Source organism: Genypterus blacodes, unplaced genomic scaffold (assembly GCF_046128005.1).
Source record: "Genypterus blacodes isolate CSIRO-AG114 ecotype Tasmania unplaced genomic scaffold, CSIRO-AGI_Gbla_v1 ptg000058l_1, whole genome shotgun sequence".
Taxonomy (NCBI): Eukaryota; Metazoa; Chordata; class Actinopteri; order Ophidiiformes; family Ophidiidae; genus Genypterus; species Genypterus blacodes.
In genome coordinates, this window is record NW_027466870.1 from 4824994 (window position 1) to 4845555 (window position 20562).

A 20562-nucleotide genomic window follows, 5' to 3' on the forward strand; every position below is an offset into this window, starting at 1 on the left:
TTTGGCATTCAAGGTTTGAAAACAAACGCTGTTGATCAAGGACAAACACGACCAAACCTCAGTCCACTCATTCAACTCAAAACGCTGTGATCACATGAAGTTGTGATGAACACAACAAATTTGTCTTGCAATACTTGTGATCAATCAGACGTGGGAATATTAGCTGTAATGAGCATCGAGCCTGATTAGAGGGCTGTGGAGGGACGACTTGTATTTGAAACTGTACATCATAACTGTGTAGCTGATCTAACATGTATAATTTAATGTAAAGTAACTACATTATGTCTCAGAGGACTTGTGTTAGTAAACGTAAGTTCAGTTAAGGGGAATCCGTGACTATAAATTGCCCAACAATAGCAATGCTATCTCTATTATGCATCTCTATTATTCAAAGCAGACATTAAAATAGACAGGAAGTACCTAATGACACAAGCACACCTGCTTCAATGGGACATAGACGCTCAAACACACACACACAAACACACACACCACAGTTGGGTTGCCTCTGTCAGTGATGGATTGTGCTCAGGCCGAAATGAATTGGATGAAACAATGGAACAATGTTAGTCTTGCCAGGAGCAGAGAGAGTTGTAGAAATGATTGGGTTCCTTCTAAACAGGGACGCACAGTGAGATGTTTCTTTGTCGTTGTGATTATGTCAGCATTGCTCTCTTCCTCTCTTCTGTGTGTCCTATATACAGTACAGCACACACTCTGCCTTGCTTCTGAAGAACAAAAAATATTACATCATATTGAACTACTAGACTTTCTCTTTCATATTTGCTCTACAGTCCTACTGTCGTCTCGTTCATGGCTTGTGTGTGTTAACCTTTCTATAATGAACTATAAAACTAGCGCTACCTGCTCCCATTCAACTCTGATGATTCAGGCCAGGCACTAGTGTTGATATCATATAATTAACCATATAACTCAAAGCAGACAGACTTCTAAATCCAAACATAATTTAGTCATTACCAACTAAAGCATCAGGGAGAATAAAGTTCTTCATATGTTTCTATACAACTGTGGTGTTTCCTCTCTGTGTTCTGTTGCTGTGGGGAAGACTGGTGCCAAGTCAGGAGCCATCTTTGCCCGATAATCATTAACATGTAGCTGATCATAATCGATTAATCGTGACAACCCCATCACACATTTTAATGTATCCACATGATAGCCAAGCAACATCTTCCGTGGCTGGAGTGCAGAGAAACCAAGGAGCACGGCACCCAAGCTCCCGTCATGTGGAAGAATAAATTACAATTCCATGCCTTACCTCATTAGCTACACTCGTGTGAACATGCTTGCGTGTCCATTGTCACGCAGACACATACACACACATACGCAGGCTGGCATGCAGAACATGCATGTAGAGGAACTACACATAATCTTATGGGCACACACACAGTCAGATTGTGGGCCAGTGGGAGAGCTCCAGGTGAGGAGCTGGTCCTGCTCTGCTCACTAAGCCTTCCTGCCTCAGGCCCTCTCAGCTGGTGTATCCTTGAACTCTCCATACGTCCCATCTGTACATCCTGAGCCTCTCTCCTCTCTGCGCTCCCCTCTGCAGCCCAGTCCTCAACTTCTGCCAGGGAATTCATTAATTGCATATCTTAAATGTATTTTTAGAAGTGCTGCACATTTTTCCCTTTCATTCTTCAGACAATGGCACCATGAAAATCAAACAGCATACTCCCCTAAATAGAATATTAATCATTCTCAATATGGGCAGAGAGAAAATACAATATGTCATCTTAATTATTTCACTGTGCGGCTGCTCTCAGTTGTCACAGTCACTCATATCCTTTTATAAAGCCCAGAGCACTTTATGCTTTGAATTCCCTTTTGTAGTCCTACTAATGGACCAATTGTGGCCTTTAGTGAAACAAAAATTGGTACAATGCAGCCTTTGCTTCATTGCTTACTTCATTGATTTTCAGTTCACTTTTTGAATGAACTCCATGTGTGCAGAAGACTGATTGAGAAGCAATTTCTCCACTATCTGACGTCCACGTCCAAATGTTCTACACTTCCTATCCTGCAGAATATTCAGGAGGAAAAAGTAAAAGTGCTATAATCGTCTCAATCCAAAGCACTAAAGCAATCAAGAGCTGTCACAACTTCATTCTCATCCACACCCCAACCTTGATGTCAACATTTACAAACAACATCAAGCATTCACGTCTCTAAAATGGCTAAAAGGGCTTGGGAGAGACAAATTATGGTTTTGGGCTGTAAAAGGTTTCAGTTGAGTCGAAATTACAGCAGTTTCACTTTGTGCTACATTATTTTGACTTCTCTGCAAACAGCCTCCTGCTGGGTTGTGCTTGTTTGCAAGAGGCGCAGGGAAGTATTGACTGATCATTAGTGATGATGGCCATGCTTATGAAAGGGTTAGGAGGTTTGTTATTGGGATTTGTGTGCACGTGGTAATTCACTCCCATTATACGGAAAATTTGATTTTGCAGTGTGTTTGCCAGCAATTATTTGGGCAACATCAACAACTGTGTGTGTGGGTGCATGTGTGTGTGAGAGAGAGGGCAGACATTTCAGGTTGCCAAGTTGCAATCTAGAGGCAAATGTCAAGAGTCTGTTAATCCAAATATGAGGTGGAAAAATAGGTTGTGAGCCAAAACAAAGACATGCACTTAATCATAACTACATGATGCGTGGAATAACAAATCCCATCTCTTGTGCGGCTACACAGCACACTTTTGAATATGCTCCTATTTCCAACGCTGCCTCTTGTTAGTTCTCTGATGGAGAGTCCTATAGGAGCACATTACACAGCTCCTTTATCATTTGAAATGTTATAGTGACACTGCATTAACCCACAACCTGACAATCCCTCTATGTTTTAGGGTGAAAGCTTCTCACATCTGCCAAAGTGCAGTGCACATTTGTTTATCTACACATTTCATCCATGAGAGCCCGTGCAGTCTATCCCCTGGAGGGCAGAACGCATGCTCTCCCCACTCCAGCACTGGGACGCTTGGTTTCTGGGGCAAATTAATTCCCAGGTGAGAGATGACGGTTATGAATGGGCCGGGCGAGAGAGATGGATGGGCCAGCCATTGTTCTCCACAGGCCTCCTCTCCCAGTAAAGGAGATGCTGAGGCCTGTCCTATTTTTATGAGAAGGGAATTGTGGCTTTGTACAGCCGCTCCTGGGACCCTCCGTGTGGGGCTGGAAGGGGCCGCCGTGTTAACAGACTCTGAGCAGAAAAGGAGCCCAGAGGAAATCTAACAGAGAGGATGATGTGCTGTAGAGCTGTGAATCTGTGAAATCCTGTGTTTCACATGGACTTCATCCCTTCCAAAATACAGGCTCATTGTTTGAGAAACCTTGCTGCATTGTGTTGACATTTGCTGTGTGTGTGTGTGTGTGTGTGTGTGTGTGTGTGTGTGTGTGTGTGTGTGTGTGTGTGTGTGTGTGTGTGTGTGTGTGTGTGTGTGTGTGTGTGTGTGTGTGTGTGTGTGTGTGTGTGTGTGTGTGTGTGTGTGTGTGTGTGTGTGTGTGTGTGTGTGTGTGTCGGCCATGACATTCATTCTGAAACCTGTAATGTTACACAAGGTTTGCATTCCATTACTTTTACCATCAGGAAACAAGACAAAGTCACTTCGATCATCCCAGACCAAAACAGTTCAATGAAACAACAAGATGTGATGTCAGATGAAAGCTTCTTCCTCATATAGACAGATATATACATCAGGCTATAAAGAGAAGAACAGTCAGATCCCCCCTTGACACATTAGGTTCCACCCACATCTTGGTTCATGCAGAAACATATCACATGAATAGATGACACAGCAATATTGTACATATCAAGTATGGTAACATTGAGGGTCTGGACATTTTAGAAGATATAACGATCAGCATTCTATCATACTTCAAGTGTCAATTGGATAAATAAGTTATTATCTTGGAAATGATAAACAGTCATAAATCTGTGGCTATGAAGACAAACATGTATTTTGTCTCCCGAGGATGAATATGTGTTCATCCAAACACTGCAATCTCTTCCAAATTCTTCATAAAGGGATTTTCCAGATGGTATATTCAGACCAGAAAGGATGGATGGATTTGTTTCATTCTTGAGTGCATCTGCATGCTCACCTGACAAGTTGATGAATGGCTTCACAGATAACCAATAATTATACACTAACAATATTATTTTGTAATCAATATTTGGGCAGACTTGGTCCATCAAGTATATGAGAGGATCATTGGCAGCTAGTGACCAACACAGCCGCTAGTATGCATATAATATGCATAAATAAATGAATATGCATACGTATACATGCATATTAATTGAGGTCCCATTGAAACATGTAACCATCATGTGGATGACGTGCAGGGAAATCATTCGCATCACTTCAATCCCATCAAAGCTCCGGATTTTATGTCTGCTTTGTTAAATCAGAATATGAACCAGGGATTAGACAGCAGGGATGAGAGCTTGACACTGGCATGTTGTCCATCCCAGCACCTGGCTGGTGGCCAGCAGCCCACACTGATGTGGGCTAGTGGCCTTTCAAAAGCAGCTACCTGGTGGCTGCTGGGTTTCATCACATCAAACAGACACAGGAAAGCACAGAACCAGAATAAAAGATTCTGCATGCATGCATGCTGAGGCACACACACACACACACCCGCCCATGCATACATAAAATCACACACAAATTTAGCAAAACACTATGACACACACACACATACATGTAGTCAATGTTTTATTTATCTTTCGTAAAACTAATCCTTACGGAGATCTAGAAAGAGTCTAATGGTCAGAGAGCAGGCACTGTATTAAGAAAATGAAAATAGATGACAAACTGGCTGTGCTGATGTTCAAACACAAGCTTACTTCAAGCTATTCAGACAAAACCCAACGACCTAAATCAGCTTTTATGAAGATCGCTGCTGATGTTTGCTTGAATCCATCCTAGTCCACCATAGTCTGCTCTCAAAGCCTCACAAGCTTCTCAAAGCTCCATACCAAGGAGAAAGAGAGATGCCCATCATGCTCCCCGACCCAATAAAGATTCTATTCTATTCTACAAGCTGTGATGTCAGTCATGCAGCTAATCACACTGACACATTGATTTAATGTAACTGAAGTTTGCTGCAGCTCAGTTCAGTTAAGTTCAGCTTCTCTTCGACAAACAACACACAAGAAAGCAACACAAAGCTCACCAAAAATACAACATTTCAATGTCAGATCCAGGCTGGAAAAGTCCTCAGCACCCTGGGGGGAGGCTCAGAATGTCAGATGGGGATCAGCTGAACTGTAAAATGTAATATTATCACACACCAGTAGGGGCAGAGTTTCCTTTCATCTGTGCATCGGCAAGGCATTCATCTAGTAAACCCCAAACAAAAGAGGATTCATTCAGGGAGAGTTTGTTTTGGTTGTGACTTGTATTCTTTACCGACATTATAAATCAGTGTTCAGCAGCCTCCGTGTGTTTATCCTTGAAATAACAACTTAGAACAGAGACGATTTAGAGCGGCACTAGATGGTAACGATAGGAGGAGGACGTCACTCCAAACTCTACTAACAGCCATCATTAGTTATTAATCAGACTTGGATGTTGTTGACATGATGATGGGGGAAGATAATGATGAAGTCGCTGTTGAATGAAGAGCAATTCCTCAGCTTTTATTACTCTGCCACACTGTTTGCAATTAATGGCGTTGTGGTCATTTCACACAATTCTTAGATCAGGCTCCGAAACATTAATTGGTTTGCTTCAGATGACGCCGATCACCGTGGGGTCGCTTTCACCGCCGCCTTCTCCAGCAAGGCGAGCGGCACGGTCTGCAGAGCTTTCATTCCTGCCGCATACCACCTGATTTCACTCATTATCCTGGGTCCTGAAATAGGCAGGCCTATTAAATCGCTTTTAATCAAGACCACGGTTCATTAAATCAAGAAGACCTGAAAAAGCTTGCTAGGAAAAAAGCCGGATCCCTTTGTCGTGCCTTGAAGTGGACCAACGTGTCGGTGGGAGAGGATTTGACGGAAGCATCAGAGCAACAGTAAATAAAAGAGGAGCTTTAGTCCTGTTAATCCAGAGGTCAACATCCATGAGCGGTAACCTGCCTGACTATGATTGATTGTGTAAGCACATGCTCACATAGACTCTGCTGGTGTCAACGCTCTGTCACTGTGCATGTTGACTTATTGATTCATCTTGATTGCCTTACTCTAACAGTAAGTTGACTACTAGTCTGTGACAGCACTTCAGAGGACTTCACTCCTGCTTTACTTGCTTTTTGCATTGGCTGGAATATTTCTAAACCTTTGGACTCATTATTTAGCATTTCAGCCAAAACCTCTCAGCTCATTAACTACATTGCAATGTGTCAGCAGTTGCCAAGAACGTGTAGCCTGGCTCTAAAATCAGGTCAGTATGGGAAATGGGAACGCTAGCATAAGAGAGAAAGGATGACGACAACTCTTGATTATGATGAAGAGAAACCAAAGGGACACGCAGAGTTGCCAGAAATTTACAAAACACCAAAACAGAAAATGCAGGACCATTCAGAAGATCTCAGTTCCTACATCACTGTCCTAAACACAAACCATCCTTGAGCCAACAAACCAGAAGCTTAATGAAAATGCTCTCATGAACAGCTAAGATCTTGAGGGACTTGATCTACTTCTGATCAAGATATCCGAGATGTTCCCGGGGGGGGGAATAAGGTAATCAAATTAAGCAATCATGTTGTGCTCAACAGAGCAAATATCCAAAGGCCTTGGAGCTTCACCTCCATTAAGCAAGGGTGTCATTTATACACACAGTACAAACACTTCTGCACTTAATCGCTGGGAATATGAATACAGCTCCAGGGCGGAAAACACACAACAACTACACAGAGGTCTACAATGCTAAAAAAGTAAGGGAAAAAAAGTGGCAATCTGAGGGATGTCAGGGTTTCCTGTCATGTTTCTCTGACATCAGAGCAAACATATGCAGCGTACAGACAGCAACAACAGCTCCTCTGGCTTTTGGTTTGATAAAGATGAGATGCGGTGCTGAATCAGCTCGACTCCCAGCATCTTGAGTTGCACCCCTGTACACTCCGACAGAAGGAGCACAGAGGCTGACATCCTCTCTCCCTCAACTCCCTTTCTTTAACTGTATCGATCTCAGTCAGCACTTTATAATTGCTTGGTAAGCAGATAAAACTGGAACACAATGGGCTTTCTTTAACGCAGATGGTAAGCTTTATATACTACAGACACAGATAGGGGTGTGTGAGAATATGAATAGAGAATATGTTTGGCACAAGTCAGCAGGTTTGCAGAAATTGGAAGACAGGCCAACCCAACATTGTGCTTTTTGCATTTTTGCATTATTTGCTCTGTGTTTGCCGGATAAAGACGGATTTACGAGCGTGTCTATGTGGAGGAAGGACGCGGGGGGGGGGGGGGGGGGGGGGGGGGGGGGGGGGGGGCGGCTCTGATGATGATGATGATGAGCCACATTCTTGGTCAATTCATCAACTCTGTTACATCAAGAAGTACAGAGAAGCGTCTTACAAATTCAACACAATGAAGGACGGCTGAAACAAGACTCACACACACACACTCTCCAGGTTCAGTGCCCTAAGCTTCCATTCAGATCCAGCAAAGTGAACTGCAGAAAGGCTTCAGTGCGAGGAGTCAATCGGACTCATTTAAGGCTCAAATGGCTATTTTCAATAATTCTCAAAGCGCCGTGTACTGGAACTGAAACAATAAGAAGGAATCACAGCCACAAAGTGTTGCCTTCACACAGATAGAATGAAGACAATAACAAAACTAACAAGATATAACTGCTTAAACTGGAAACCTATACACCGACTCCTTTTCCAGCACTTACACACACAACGCACACACTTGAGACTAATAGGGCGTGTCGTCACGATGAAGAAAAATGCATCTCTAACAGCGAGGAGATCCATTACAGACCCATAAGGCATCTGCTTTGAAGTCACTGGACATTTGCTGCTAAATTAGCTGCATAAAATGGTTTGGGGAGTAAGCGGCTAATTGTTTAATTGGGATCCCAGCAAGGTGGAGAATAATGTGACACACATGAGACGGCAAATGCATTGTGCTGGTTAAACATAGAGAATGAGATGTGGAAAACAGTGACATGGACAAAAGAGAGAATATGTCACTCTCTGGCTTTAAATTTACAAATATAACAGAGATCGTCCAGGCAACAGCTGCCAACTGACAGCTGCTGGCGTAATATGTCATGAAATATTAAATTCTGGTCCTTCGATGCTCTGGACTCCAGTGTTTTATTACATAATCAAGTGTCTGCAAGCTGAAGTATCTTTGTCAACTGGCGGTATTCATTTCAATCCGTGCATCTAGATTAGAGGAGGAGGAGGAGGAGGAGGAGGAGGGAATCATTATTCACACAGAGAGGAGTGTTGTTTACAGCTCAAGCCTGAAATATCAATCATTTCATAGACAATGTATGATTAAACTGAGCCTCAATTTCACTGCCTTGCTTTTTGTTTCTTGTTAAACACACACACATACACACACACACTCAGAGAGGTAGCTGAGACATGACTTAAGACTTTCCAGAATGTGATTTATCCTATTTTCTCTGTGTTTTCCTCTTTAATCTCTAGTGTTTATGTATCTCTACCCCCCTGATGTAACACAAGAATATTATGTAGCTTTCTGACGTCATCATGTACGTCACGTACGTATTAGAGGCGAAAAAACTGTTTGTTGTTGTTGTTGGTGCCAGTTGGCTGCCCTGATTAAACCATATATTTACGCTCGGAAGCCACACACATCACACACACACTTATACGTGCGCACGCTTGCCTCTCCGTTTCCTCCGCGAATACCATAATAATACTAAAAGCTGCGGCCAACTAAGTGATAAACGCGCTTTCCTCTCTTCCTCTAACATCATAGATCTCTACTTTGGTGCCGAGCTTGAACCTGATCACCTCCTCCTCCTCCTCCTCACACATCTGTCTTGTGTACAAATGCCCTTGACACGCTGGATGTAAAGGTGCCACCCTGGTTTGAGCCCACGGAGGCGGCGTGTTCTTACCTGTAAATGCCCCTGGTACATATTGAGCTCACGGGTCTCTCAGGCTCTGTGGATGCTTCGGACTTGTTCCCGGGACTTGTTTCACATGGGGGTCTGCGAGGAGTTGGCGCTCGGGAGGTCCGGACAGGCGGGACGGAGCTGTCCTCTCCTCGGGTGCTGGGACAAACTCTTCCTGCTCATCGGAGCCGCGTCTCTCCGGTGCGCCGGGACTCACTTTCACCGCGCCTGTCTCCTCCTTACGCGCTGCCGCTGGATGTTCCGAGGTCCTTATTTAAGAAGGAAAGCAATCACACTCTTTTAAGTCTTCATCCTGAACACACACACACACTCTCTCTCTCTCCGTCTCTCTATCTCTCTCTCTCCCCGCCTCCTCCTCTTTAGATGTTCGGACGCTCCCACCTCCCGGCATCATCCTCTCCTCACACAGCGCTCCTCTTTCCTGTTTCACCCCCCAACTACTCCCCTTAACCCGGCCCCCCTGGTTCCTCCTCCAGTGCCTCCGCGCTCCACAAGGAGGCATTTCACACATACACACACACGAGCAGACGTCTCATTGCCTTTGCACTGAGAAGAACGTTTTCTTCTAAAGTAAAACGTCAAACACCAGCTTTATCCAACCAATCACACGGATCAAACAAAGCTTTAGTGTAGAAATGTCAGAAACAAGACTCAAAGTTGAATGGGTGTGTCATTCTTCTAAACGTTCCATATTTCATGAATTCATTAGTCTACTGTAAGCAAACATGGTGAACGTGTGCACTCAGTATGATTAAAAAGACACTAATCCAACGGTGGCACTAATGAGGGATTGAGTCAAAAATAGTGATCTTTACTGGGATGAGCAGGCAGAGCAAAACAGTCTGTTCCAATTGTCAAAACCAAAACATCAAACTGACCAGGCAAAGGTACAGAAGCACCCAAAGAAGGCAGCATAACAAACAGGCAGGATACAAGCAGCAAACGCACACAAACTACCACCTGGCGACAACAAAGGCAACTGAGTGACTAGACTGGAGGAGGTAATGAGCAAACTAGAGTCAGGTGTGTGGCAGGATGAGCAGGCTGGCCACTGATTGGCTGACAGGTGATGCAGCGGGCGGGCCTGTGGGTGTGGCAGGTATACAGGCGGGAACAGCTGGCTCATGCTGACTGGAGTGAGAGGAGCTGCAGGAGGGCGGGGCTTAAGAGGAGCAGGAGGAAGCCCCTGCAGAGTCAACTGGAGCCTTGGTGGAGGTATGAAGTTGTGGCTGTTCTGTTCAACTTTTATCTCGGACGCACACAATCAGCTGTAGCATATATGTGAAGTAGTGACGCATTCCCTTTTTCCTCATTAAATGCAAACAGCGGAGAGTTCACACTTTGCCTGAGTGACGATGACAAGTATGGGTTGAACAAATTAACTGGGTTTCCTTTGTTCCCAGATGTCCAATTAGTGGAAAACATTATTATATAAGCAAAGTATGCATGTCACATTGTCTATGGGTAATTATGAACAAAGAGTGGAACAAAACACCCTGATGGCATGAATGGAACCATGCAGGCTCTGGATCTTTCAGTGATAAAACGAATCGCAAACCTCAGCAACCTTGGCAAGATCAGCCAATACTAAACTTTAGATAACATTACATAACAAGATAACATTAGATAACATCTGTAATGGTCCTGACAGGCAACATGACAATGAATATCCTGAATGATAATCTCTTACTATTGATGTCCTAAACCAAACCACCTGTTGCTGTGTCCCATGTAAACACACATTTCTATCCCGGTTTGTCTCTGGCCTCTGTGGTGGCGGTAAGAAAACATGTATCTACAGGGAGCTTTTACCATCCATTAACACTTACATTCATCCATTAACAATCTTCTGGATGACAATTTGTAAGCAAAGCCTTTTCTGTAACTAACAGCTCAGGTTTGGCGTCACTGCGTTGAAAGCCATCACAGGAAAACGTGGCTAATGGAGCCCGGCTCTAACCGGGGCCGACGGTTTACAGCAATACAGTGCCGAAGTGACGCATTTAAGTTAAAGCTGCACTAGGGGAGAAGAAATACTTTGACGAGACTTCACTGCCAAGAAATCATGTAACATGATGTAACGTCACTGAACCGCAAATAGCACTTGCATGTGCTGCATGTCACGAGAAGCTAGACCCCATTTCTGACCAGTAACTCGTCCACAAGACCCTTCATCACTCAGCCTCCAGCTTTTCATTCCATGTCTTGTCAGTTTTATTGTTAATGATTTCAAACTGTACTTTCTGCTCTGTTCAATCCCCAAATTCACTAACTTCTCTTGTGCAACTAAGGAAGACAATATTTCTCTCCATCTGCTGTTTTGTCATATTCCTCAGCCCTCACCAGATGAAAGTCCAGCCTTCAGGCATGGAAACCACAAAGCTTTTTAGTCTCTCTGTGTCGCTGCATCTCTCCAAACACGTTGCAAGGAAACGTCGAGGGTGTTTATCAATATAATTCTACTTCTGTCATCTCCCCTCCCGCGTGTTTTATCAATGAATAATGATTAGCCATTCATGCTCACGTGTCGAGTGATGACAGACGTGTGTTGGCTGCAGCATCTATTTTTAGACCTTGTTGGACTGTGGTCATTTCTGTTTTCTGACGCAGACATCAATCTCCTCAGGCGGACAGACCGATTGCTTTGCTAATGTGAGGATGAGATAGAGCTGCTAAAGATTTTGTGAAAAACCCATAAATGATGTCATCGCTCATACAGTATGTTTAGCATTAAACATTAAAGCCCCCACATGCCGAATATAAATCCGAGATCAAAACTATTGATTCTTTCTGCATCATCACTGTGTTCTCAAAGTAATTTCTGAAGTTCTGTAACCTTTAAACAAATGTATAGTGTATTAAACCCACGTTATGCTGGCCTCAGTACTCAACAGATCAGATGAGACTACATATTTGTGAAGGGGAACTGCTAGAGATGAATGTTGCCCTCAGCTTAGATGGACATAACAGAGTTTGCCAGCTGGAATTCTAAACATTGCGCTTATAAGAAACTTCATTCATATCATTTAAACAAACGATGATCACTTCCTGTTTTAGACAAGAATACAAACGGCACAGAAGGGAGGACAGCACAATTGTTCATACTGCTTCAAAGGGCATAAATATTGTTTTGTCCTAATGAGACTTTGTTCAATTACTTAGTTGAAGAATCACATCCGGAAACGCTTTACTCGTGCCTCTCCAGATGACTGTTCACAGTAATTGTTTTGATCAGCAGCAGCAGTGCGGATTGTGGCGATGACGCTGCACAAGAGGGATTAAGCCCAAAATGGTTTTGCTTGTAAGATATTAGCTCAAATCCCAAATCGATTTATTTCCTCTCAACGCTCTTTAATTTGATTAAAGTATGATGTTTTTCGTTTAGCAGTCATTTTGTAGCACACCATGTTCTGATGAATGAAACATGGAACTTTTTGGTGCTTAGTCAAAGAGCGAAACAGCAAACAGCATGTTGGACCTGCTCCACATAGGAAGGGGGGAGAGGGGGGGAGTGGAGTTATGAGTCTTCCTCAGCTGGATGAATCAGTGAATGAGACATTATAATGTATAGACTGGGGGTCCAGAGGAAATGGTGTGTGTTCTTTTTGACTTCCAACAATACAACAGCTAATAGTAGAACAAACTTGAAACACCTTCATTCAGTGTTTGATGATGTGCTAAGATCTTAAACTGGACTGATTCTGATGAGAGAAAGAATAGAATGTAGTGAGCACATTTGGCAGGCCCACTATGAATAGACTTCAACCAAATATTCACATTTTTCATATCCTGAAATGAAATATGAAGTATTCTAAAAAATGTATGTGATTAAATAGTAAGAGCTCCATTGTACTCCGTGTGTCGTCTATTGGCTGATAGTTATATAATGTGCTGTCACCATTGGTCTAATTTAGGCTGAGCTAATTAAACTGCATCTGAGATTGTGCTGCCGCTCACGGCTTCATCTGTTTCTCTGGGCACATCCTGAGCATATGGAACTCTCACACATAGCTGTCAGAATTTATTTAATTGAATCTATGGTTCAGGTTGCCCAGAGGATCCGCCAGGTGGCCATTACATCGTTCACATCATATACAGTAACTCACACACCACACATTATACAATGGTTTATATGTAGACAATCATTTCTTGCATAACCCATTATGCATCAGTCAACACAACTCTGTCTTTCATTGCATAATCAAATGATCAAAGCTGTGTATGGGTTTGTGACATCATCATTTAGCTGTGTTGGCTTGAACCTGCTGTGGCCTTCAACGAGCGCTACACAGTAGTGAGAAAGTGTGTGTTGTCACAAACACACCAAAAGGAGGTGGCGGTGTTTCTCTGCTCTGGCCACGCTGGATGTAACTGGAGAGGACACGCTGCTCCAGTGATTCAAAGTAAACACCGTGAATGTTGTCGAGAGGCAAATTCTCCCCCGGCCAAACAAAGACACAAAGAGTGAAACTTAAAACTAATTTTAAATTATTTTCCTGAGGACCTGCAGTACCTGAGCAGTTGCACGCTCCAACAGATCACCTCAGAGAAGATTTATTTCGATTTTCCAGGCGGAGCAACTACACTAACACCCAATCTGCTGTTTGAAGGACAAGTCATTAGCACGGAGCCAACAAAACACAACGCTCTGGAGGAGAATGACAGAAAGTTAATAGAGCAAGGAAATGATGGCAAATGATCTAAAGCAGCAGAAGATGTAGCAGCAAGTGAGTAACCCCTGAGTCTGTGCTGAGCAAAACTCTCTTAGTAATACTTAGAAATACTGTTCACATTGTACCACACTTGTGTAACACACACACATGCAAACACACACAAAACCTTGAAACCAAAGAGGTGCTACTGCTACCAATCACCTGGGCACCTTGCAGTAAGGGGATCTAAGAACTGGCCGGCGCAAAAGGCTGACATATTCTTTTAGTGCTTTAATGACAGCCAAGACCTTGGCCTGGTGTTGCGTTTCCAGTGATGCCGCTCCTGGTGTGTGATTAAATGAACGGTCTTGGTCAACAGTGATATATCAGAGGATTAAATAGGATGCACCGGCCTTGTTTTCCCCTCTGGTAAGTTATAGCCTGGGTCAACGTCTATAGTCTGGTGGCACAGATGGATAAGGATGGAGGAAGGCAGAGGGATTAAATGGAGCAGAAAGAGAAACATTAAATTAAAGCGACACTGAGTTGTTGAATCTCATGACGGTGTGTTATTACACGATCTGCATTGTAGTTTTGATGCTTCTGATGGTGAATTAATGAAAACTCCCTCCACTGAATGTGACTCAAGCTGAACAAATGGCCTGTGAATATTATTGCATCATTAACATAAAAAAATAACTATATATAAAATATTTGTAGGGGTATTATGGACACTTCACACACACACACACACACACACAGCTTATGCTCCCAGCTTATCAGCCTTGCCTTCGCAGCTCCGGTTTCCCGCGAGCGTCAGCCTGGTGATGCTGGTCGGATAATGCTCCCCCGTCTCCAACCCACTCACCCTGCAATCCCCCCCTAATGTTAGGCTATCACAACGTCTGAATCTTTAATGCCCAGATGACATGACCACAAAGGAAGTAGCCTATTTAAATATGTAGCCTATCCAGTTGTTCTGCAGGCTTTATTACCGGAGCTGCTGTATCCGTGCACGTCACCCGATCCATAATTCATGTTTCTCAAATATTCCCTCAGATGAGTTGAGGCGTGCAGAGAAATCCCATTCATCCCTTCACGCAAACACAAACTAGTATGTCGGGTGATCTGGTTCACATTAGCTAAAATAGGAACATTCAGATATGTAAGTGTTTATTTTTATCTGTAAATGCAGGATTTTTCATGCCGAATTCAAAACTAGATCAAGGGGCATTGCGGAGTTGCTTTGATATCACTACCGGCTGATTGTTAGAGTGTTTAGAATGCAAATACAGCTGCCTGCTTCTGCTTTATTTACTTGTTTGGTGGCCGATAAAAGCCCCGTAGCGTTCACAGGCCGTCTGAGCGCTGAGTACCTTCAAACAAAGTTGACCCCTCAGTGCCTCCTTTTATCTGTGTGTTTTACAATTGGTAAGCAAAGGTAAATTACTGCAGTGGCAATAAAGATTAAATTGTATTTACAGTAATTGGTCGATCCTGTCTAGCGAATGCCAGTGTCTGGATTTGCGGAAAACACAGCCAGATGACCTTGTAGCAAGCTGTTCAAATGTCAATGCAAGGCTCTTTGTTAGACCACAAACACTGTCATGTAATCCAGTTAATTGTGGTGATCATACATGTGGCTTTATATCAGTTGAGCTGCAGTTTCTGATACATTCTCTGGTTCGAGTAAGATTTTAGGATAAGAGATACAAGACATCAAACTACATTGAGTGATACATTTTTCTGCAGCATGAGATATGAACGTCTGTTTCAGTCAGCTTGCATCCCTCACACTGCACACACAGCCTGTGAACTTGCTTGTGTATTCCCCCAAACTACAGGATTTGTAAATATTCAACATATTTTGAAATGCATAATTCTAAATCAGAGCAGATAGGAGGACATAAAGTAAACCTCACACCATCTGGCAAAAACTGGGACAGGAAGGAATCGGGGCCCAAAACTGGCATACTTATCTTGTGTAACCAGACCAAAAGGTATTAGTGATGCATGTAGAGATCAAGATCAATCCTAACAGCAATTGACTGGTAGTTGTTTTTTCATTATAGAGGAGGGGGGAGTGTAACACATGCATGTACGTGGTCTTTCATGTTGTGTGACTGATTTCACCGCAGCCACATGTTATTTTAAATGGATGTGCCATTCTCTCAGTGCGCTGATGGATAATATGCTTGAGGGATCAGGCAGGAACTCAATGAATCATCCAAGCAGCCTTTCTATTATGTAAATTGGGGTCTGATGGTTTTATTATTTTTCAATGTTCCTACCAGAACCCAACATGGATGAAGGCACATTGAACATCTCAAGGTGCTCACGGGAGTTTTGGTGTTGTGTCTCTGTTCGCAACAATGAACAGTTTCATCATTCTTGTAATTGGACCCCGCCCCCTCTCCGTTTCATTCTTCTTGTCTGGTTTGCTCACCGACTGTGAATATTCCTTTGACAACATTACAAAAGCAATTATTTTGGATTTGGAAGTGGATTTACGTATGAAGAAATGTGTCATTTGGAACAAATATTGGATATTGCCCTGTTTAACCTGCGTTGGGGAAAGTGAATAAATTTGGCTCACGAATGATTAGACATCAGATTTCCGTGTTGTGTAAATCCTGTGAGTGTTGGCTATGTTGTGCGCCTGGTGTAGGTACAGTTTATTCAGTCAGTGTGACCATCTCTCACCTGTTATGACAGCCAACACACAACAGCACAAACAGATAATTAGCTAGATAGCCTTAATGTTACTGATGCATTACATTACATTACATTACGATCATTTGGCAGACGCTTTTATCCAAAGCGACTTACATTACATTACCACCGGGGGGAGAGGGGGGAGCAATTGAGGGTTCGGAGCCTTGCTCAGGGGCACCTCGGCAGGGGCTCGAGCCGGCTACCCTCTGGTTCCCAAGCGGAAGCACTACCCACTGAGCCACTGCCTCCCTGGATGCAATGTCACTGGATGCAAAACATTATTTACCCGCAACTTCCTCCATATCTTTAAATGCTAAAAATGTCCAGAGATACTGCAGCATTCCGCCCTAGATGGAAAACCTCTCTATTAGTATTGGACAGATTGAGCTATGATACATGAACTATTTGCGTAGCTCATTCTGACTGAGCCGCTTAAGCTGTCGGGACACTGTCAACGGGGCAAATGGAGACGTGCCAGTCAAAACACAATAAATGGATAAAGGAGATTTCATAATGTATCAAACTTGAAAGCATACGATTCTCATTTAAAGGCTCTTTGCACTACTTTGATAAGACCTGACCTTTCTCGCATGTTGTTACCAAAGCTGTTACTCTTGACGCGCTACTTTGACAGCTCATCTACCAATAACATGAGAGCTTGACAAATAATTCAGAATGTAGCACTATTCGGCAGCTTGTTTGTGTAATATGGAGCCAGACAATCCGGTGTTGACCTCTGACCCGAACAGCTGGCTGCCGTTCTGACAAATTAATGCGTTGGGACTTAGAGGTAAGCTTCTATTTATCAGATCACCATATGATATCTGACCAGTGAGATGTTCTGTCTATTCTGTTACCCATTTATGGAAAAACTGAAGAGAAACTGTGTTGGAAAGGACATCAAGGCTTCAGAAGCTGCTTAGAAAGTTCCCTTGAAAGCCTGATGATTGACTTTGAAAGGCTTTCAATTTTAGAATTTCACTCAGTCTGTTCTATTTTTGTCTCACTAGAAGTACTTTGTTAGAAGATTTGTGATTTATCCCTAATCAGCTAAAAGCATTGATGATGACACTGCATCTCAAATTCCATCAGAAATGATAGAGTGGAACATACAGTATTTTATGGACTGTAACTGCATGAGAGACATGATATTTATTTACTTGGCTGCTAAACTCTGGCCTCACCCAAGTAAACAGCTCTCCCAAGAATATCCATCTCCATTCATTCTAATGAGTTTGCACTGTATCGGTCCGAGCATGACTACCATGCTAATCCATAGGTACATATGGGAACGACTGAGACGGTGAGTCAGACTCACTTCAAGGTTGGGAAAGTCAGCCACGCTTTTTGTGATAAATTACACAAGATGGAGAAGTGATGGAGTGTAGCAAGGTAAAATATCTTCTTTCTATATTTCGCTCTCCGTCAGTTACGGTTTCTTTCAAATCTCATTCTCCTGTGTTGTCAGCGTCGTGACGGATGAGCGGAGTAAAAGAGAATCTAAAAGGTAAATAGGTGTAGATGTGTGTGACGTGCTTGCAGCTATTAGGGAATGGTGTGTTGTGTCCCCACTCCTTTGTCATCATGTTTTTTGCACACACACACACACACACACACACACACACACACACACACACACACACACACACACACCTACCTTAATATTTGGAAAGCTCATTATATTGTGAAAGGAAGACTTTAGACCACTGATTGTCTGTCTGTTCAGGCACAAAGGATGAATTTGTCTCAGTCAGGCTCATAATGGTTAAGACACACTGAAGCGCAGTGAGCTGTTCCTTTGTATGTTTAAAAATAGAGCAAGACACTGTTTAAATTAGTTCTAGAAGCAGAACATTGAATTGTCTGAACTCCAGGTGACTCAGCATTGTGGGTGCTAATGTTTGAGCCGCTGCAGTGACACAAGTGTCTGATCTGGCCGTGCATGGTTAGACACCCAGGCTGCTTGCCATGTCTCTGCTTGCCAACAGCTAATTCCTCAGTGACCAATTATCGGTGACTTTGAGGGACCTGTGAACTTGACATCAGAGGGTTCTGTAGTAGACAGAAGGCGCTGAGGTGAGGAGTGTATGTAGGCCTGAGATTAATCACTCTGGTCTCTGTCGTCTCTTTACTCATTATGACATAGTGTCAGATACAGAGCATACACACTCACTCAACCCACTAGTGTTAATAATAGGTTACAGTCATTATTTATTTGTGTTGAACTGGTGTAGAGGAGTCAAATGTTGTAAAGTACACAAGAACACAAAGTCACTATTTTAACTCAAATATTTAACATTCATAGGCTCTGAATACAAACGAGCTCATGTCACCTGGCATGCCAGCTTCCATCGAGGCGCAGACGCTAACTCATTAGCATCTGCTCGGAAAGGAAAACAGGAGCACTCACCTGGTACATGGTGTACATGGCCATGTTCCAAACACAGGCTGGCACTGAGAGCGCTGGCTGTGAAGTGGAGGAAGATTGGCCCGCCATCATCGTTGAGTTTCAATGGAGAGGAAAGATTACATGAGGAGGTAAGACCACCACACAACCTGACTCTCCTGGCTCTCCTAAAGAGAGACATTTTGGATTGTCTGTCTTATCAAAGCGTTAATTCAACTTTGTCTTTATTAATGCGGCTTGTATTGTAATTAAATCTCTTCCACTGTTCCACTCTCCTCCATCATGTTTTGTAATGTGTTTGGGTCGACCAGCTTGGTCCTTTGTTCTGTCTCCTCAGCTGCCGGCCCCCCTGTGGCTGTTTAAAACAAGCCACTGCACACCTGTGTGTAATTAGGTCATTGCCTTGTCATTAAAATGCTATTTAGGCCTTGCTTTAAGATTTGTCTTCATTATCCTGACACACACACACAGATGATCAGGTCACATCTTAACACAACATGTACATACAGTTTACATGTGCTTCTCATGGAACTTTTTGACTCAAATTCACAGATTGCGCAACAAAACAAAAGCACAGCTTGCATAGATTTCTGGTGGTGAAAAATACTCGGATGACATTTAATTCCCACTTGCATAACTTCCATAAACTGCCTCTCTTGGGGGATTTTAAACACTTCCTCTTCCATTTAGAGGAGTAAGCTCCTACAGATAGAAACCATCAATCCATAATGAGACAGCAAAGCCAGTAATACATTTTTCCATTCATGCCATCCATCCTGTTTCAGCTGAGAGCCAAAGTACAGAACAAGAAAAGAACAGAACAAGTTGTCGGTATCTAAAAATCACTGACTTTCATAACACAGGTGATACTGCCTATGTTGCCTCCATGGGAATTCACAGTTCTGCTCCATTCATTCCCAACAAGTCTCATGTCGGCAACCAAGATAAATGGCCTTCACAAAGCACCTATTCTATGCAGATAAAAAAAAAAGATCCTGCAGGTCTCTGTAACTCGTATGATCCTTGAATGTTATCCAGGTATTCAGGTGGAGCCGGGACCAAACAGGTCAGATCTGGCAACACAGGGCTTTGTATTTTGCAGGTACTTCCCTAGAACGCATTGCACAGAATTGCTGTTAAGACCCCACACCCGCCTTGGGCTAAATACGGTATCATATGGATGGGTGCATCACAGGTGAGGGCATGGTTGAGCATAGAGCAACAAGGCCATGTGATATCTGGACCGAGTCTGACAGGGGCAGGCAGCAGAAGGAGAAAATACAAAGTTCTCCTCGACACAAAGAAGACAGAAACAACCTGAATCAATGTAACTCAAGCCTTGTAAGATGTCTTTTTACAGTGAAAGTTCCAGTGTCCAATTTACAGACACACACACTCAGATGCAAGGTTCGTTTTTCGAATCAGAAAGAGGATCTTGCATGAAACCACATATTCAAACACAATGTCAACTCAAGATTGGTCTATTATTTGTGATTATCTGTAGTTCATCTGTTTAAGAGCTATCATCCAAGGTGACGTCTTTAGTCCCTATGTTCCACTAATTCACCGCTGCCCTCTGCTCACACTGCCCATTTTCTCTACTTTTATCTGAATCCATTCCAGCCCATTAGCTCTTGTGTTTTATTTATATGCGTCTTTTTTCTCCTCGCTTTGTTCCAGAGTTCTTCTGATTGCGATGAAT

At 43.1% G+C, this 20562-nt stretch overlaps 1 protein-coding gene across 1 annotated transcript in view; it reads right to left on the minus strand.

Moving 5' to 3' along the window:
- pex5la (peroxisomal biogenesis factor 5-like a) overlaps window positions 1-18950 on the minus strand; it is a 70680-nt gene extending 51730 nt beyond the window's left edge. Inside the window, exon 1 of the mRNA XM_076153118.1 lies at window positions 18864-18950. Within this exon, the coding sequence (XP_076009233.1) occupies window positions 18864-18950 (87 nt within the window). The remainder of the gene's footprint in view (window positions 1-18863) is intronic.
- Window positions 18951-20562: the final 1612 nt, after the last annotated feature.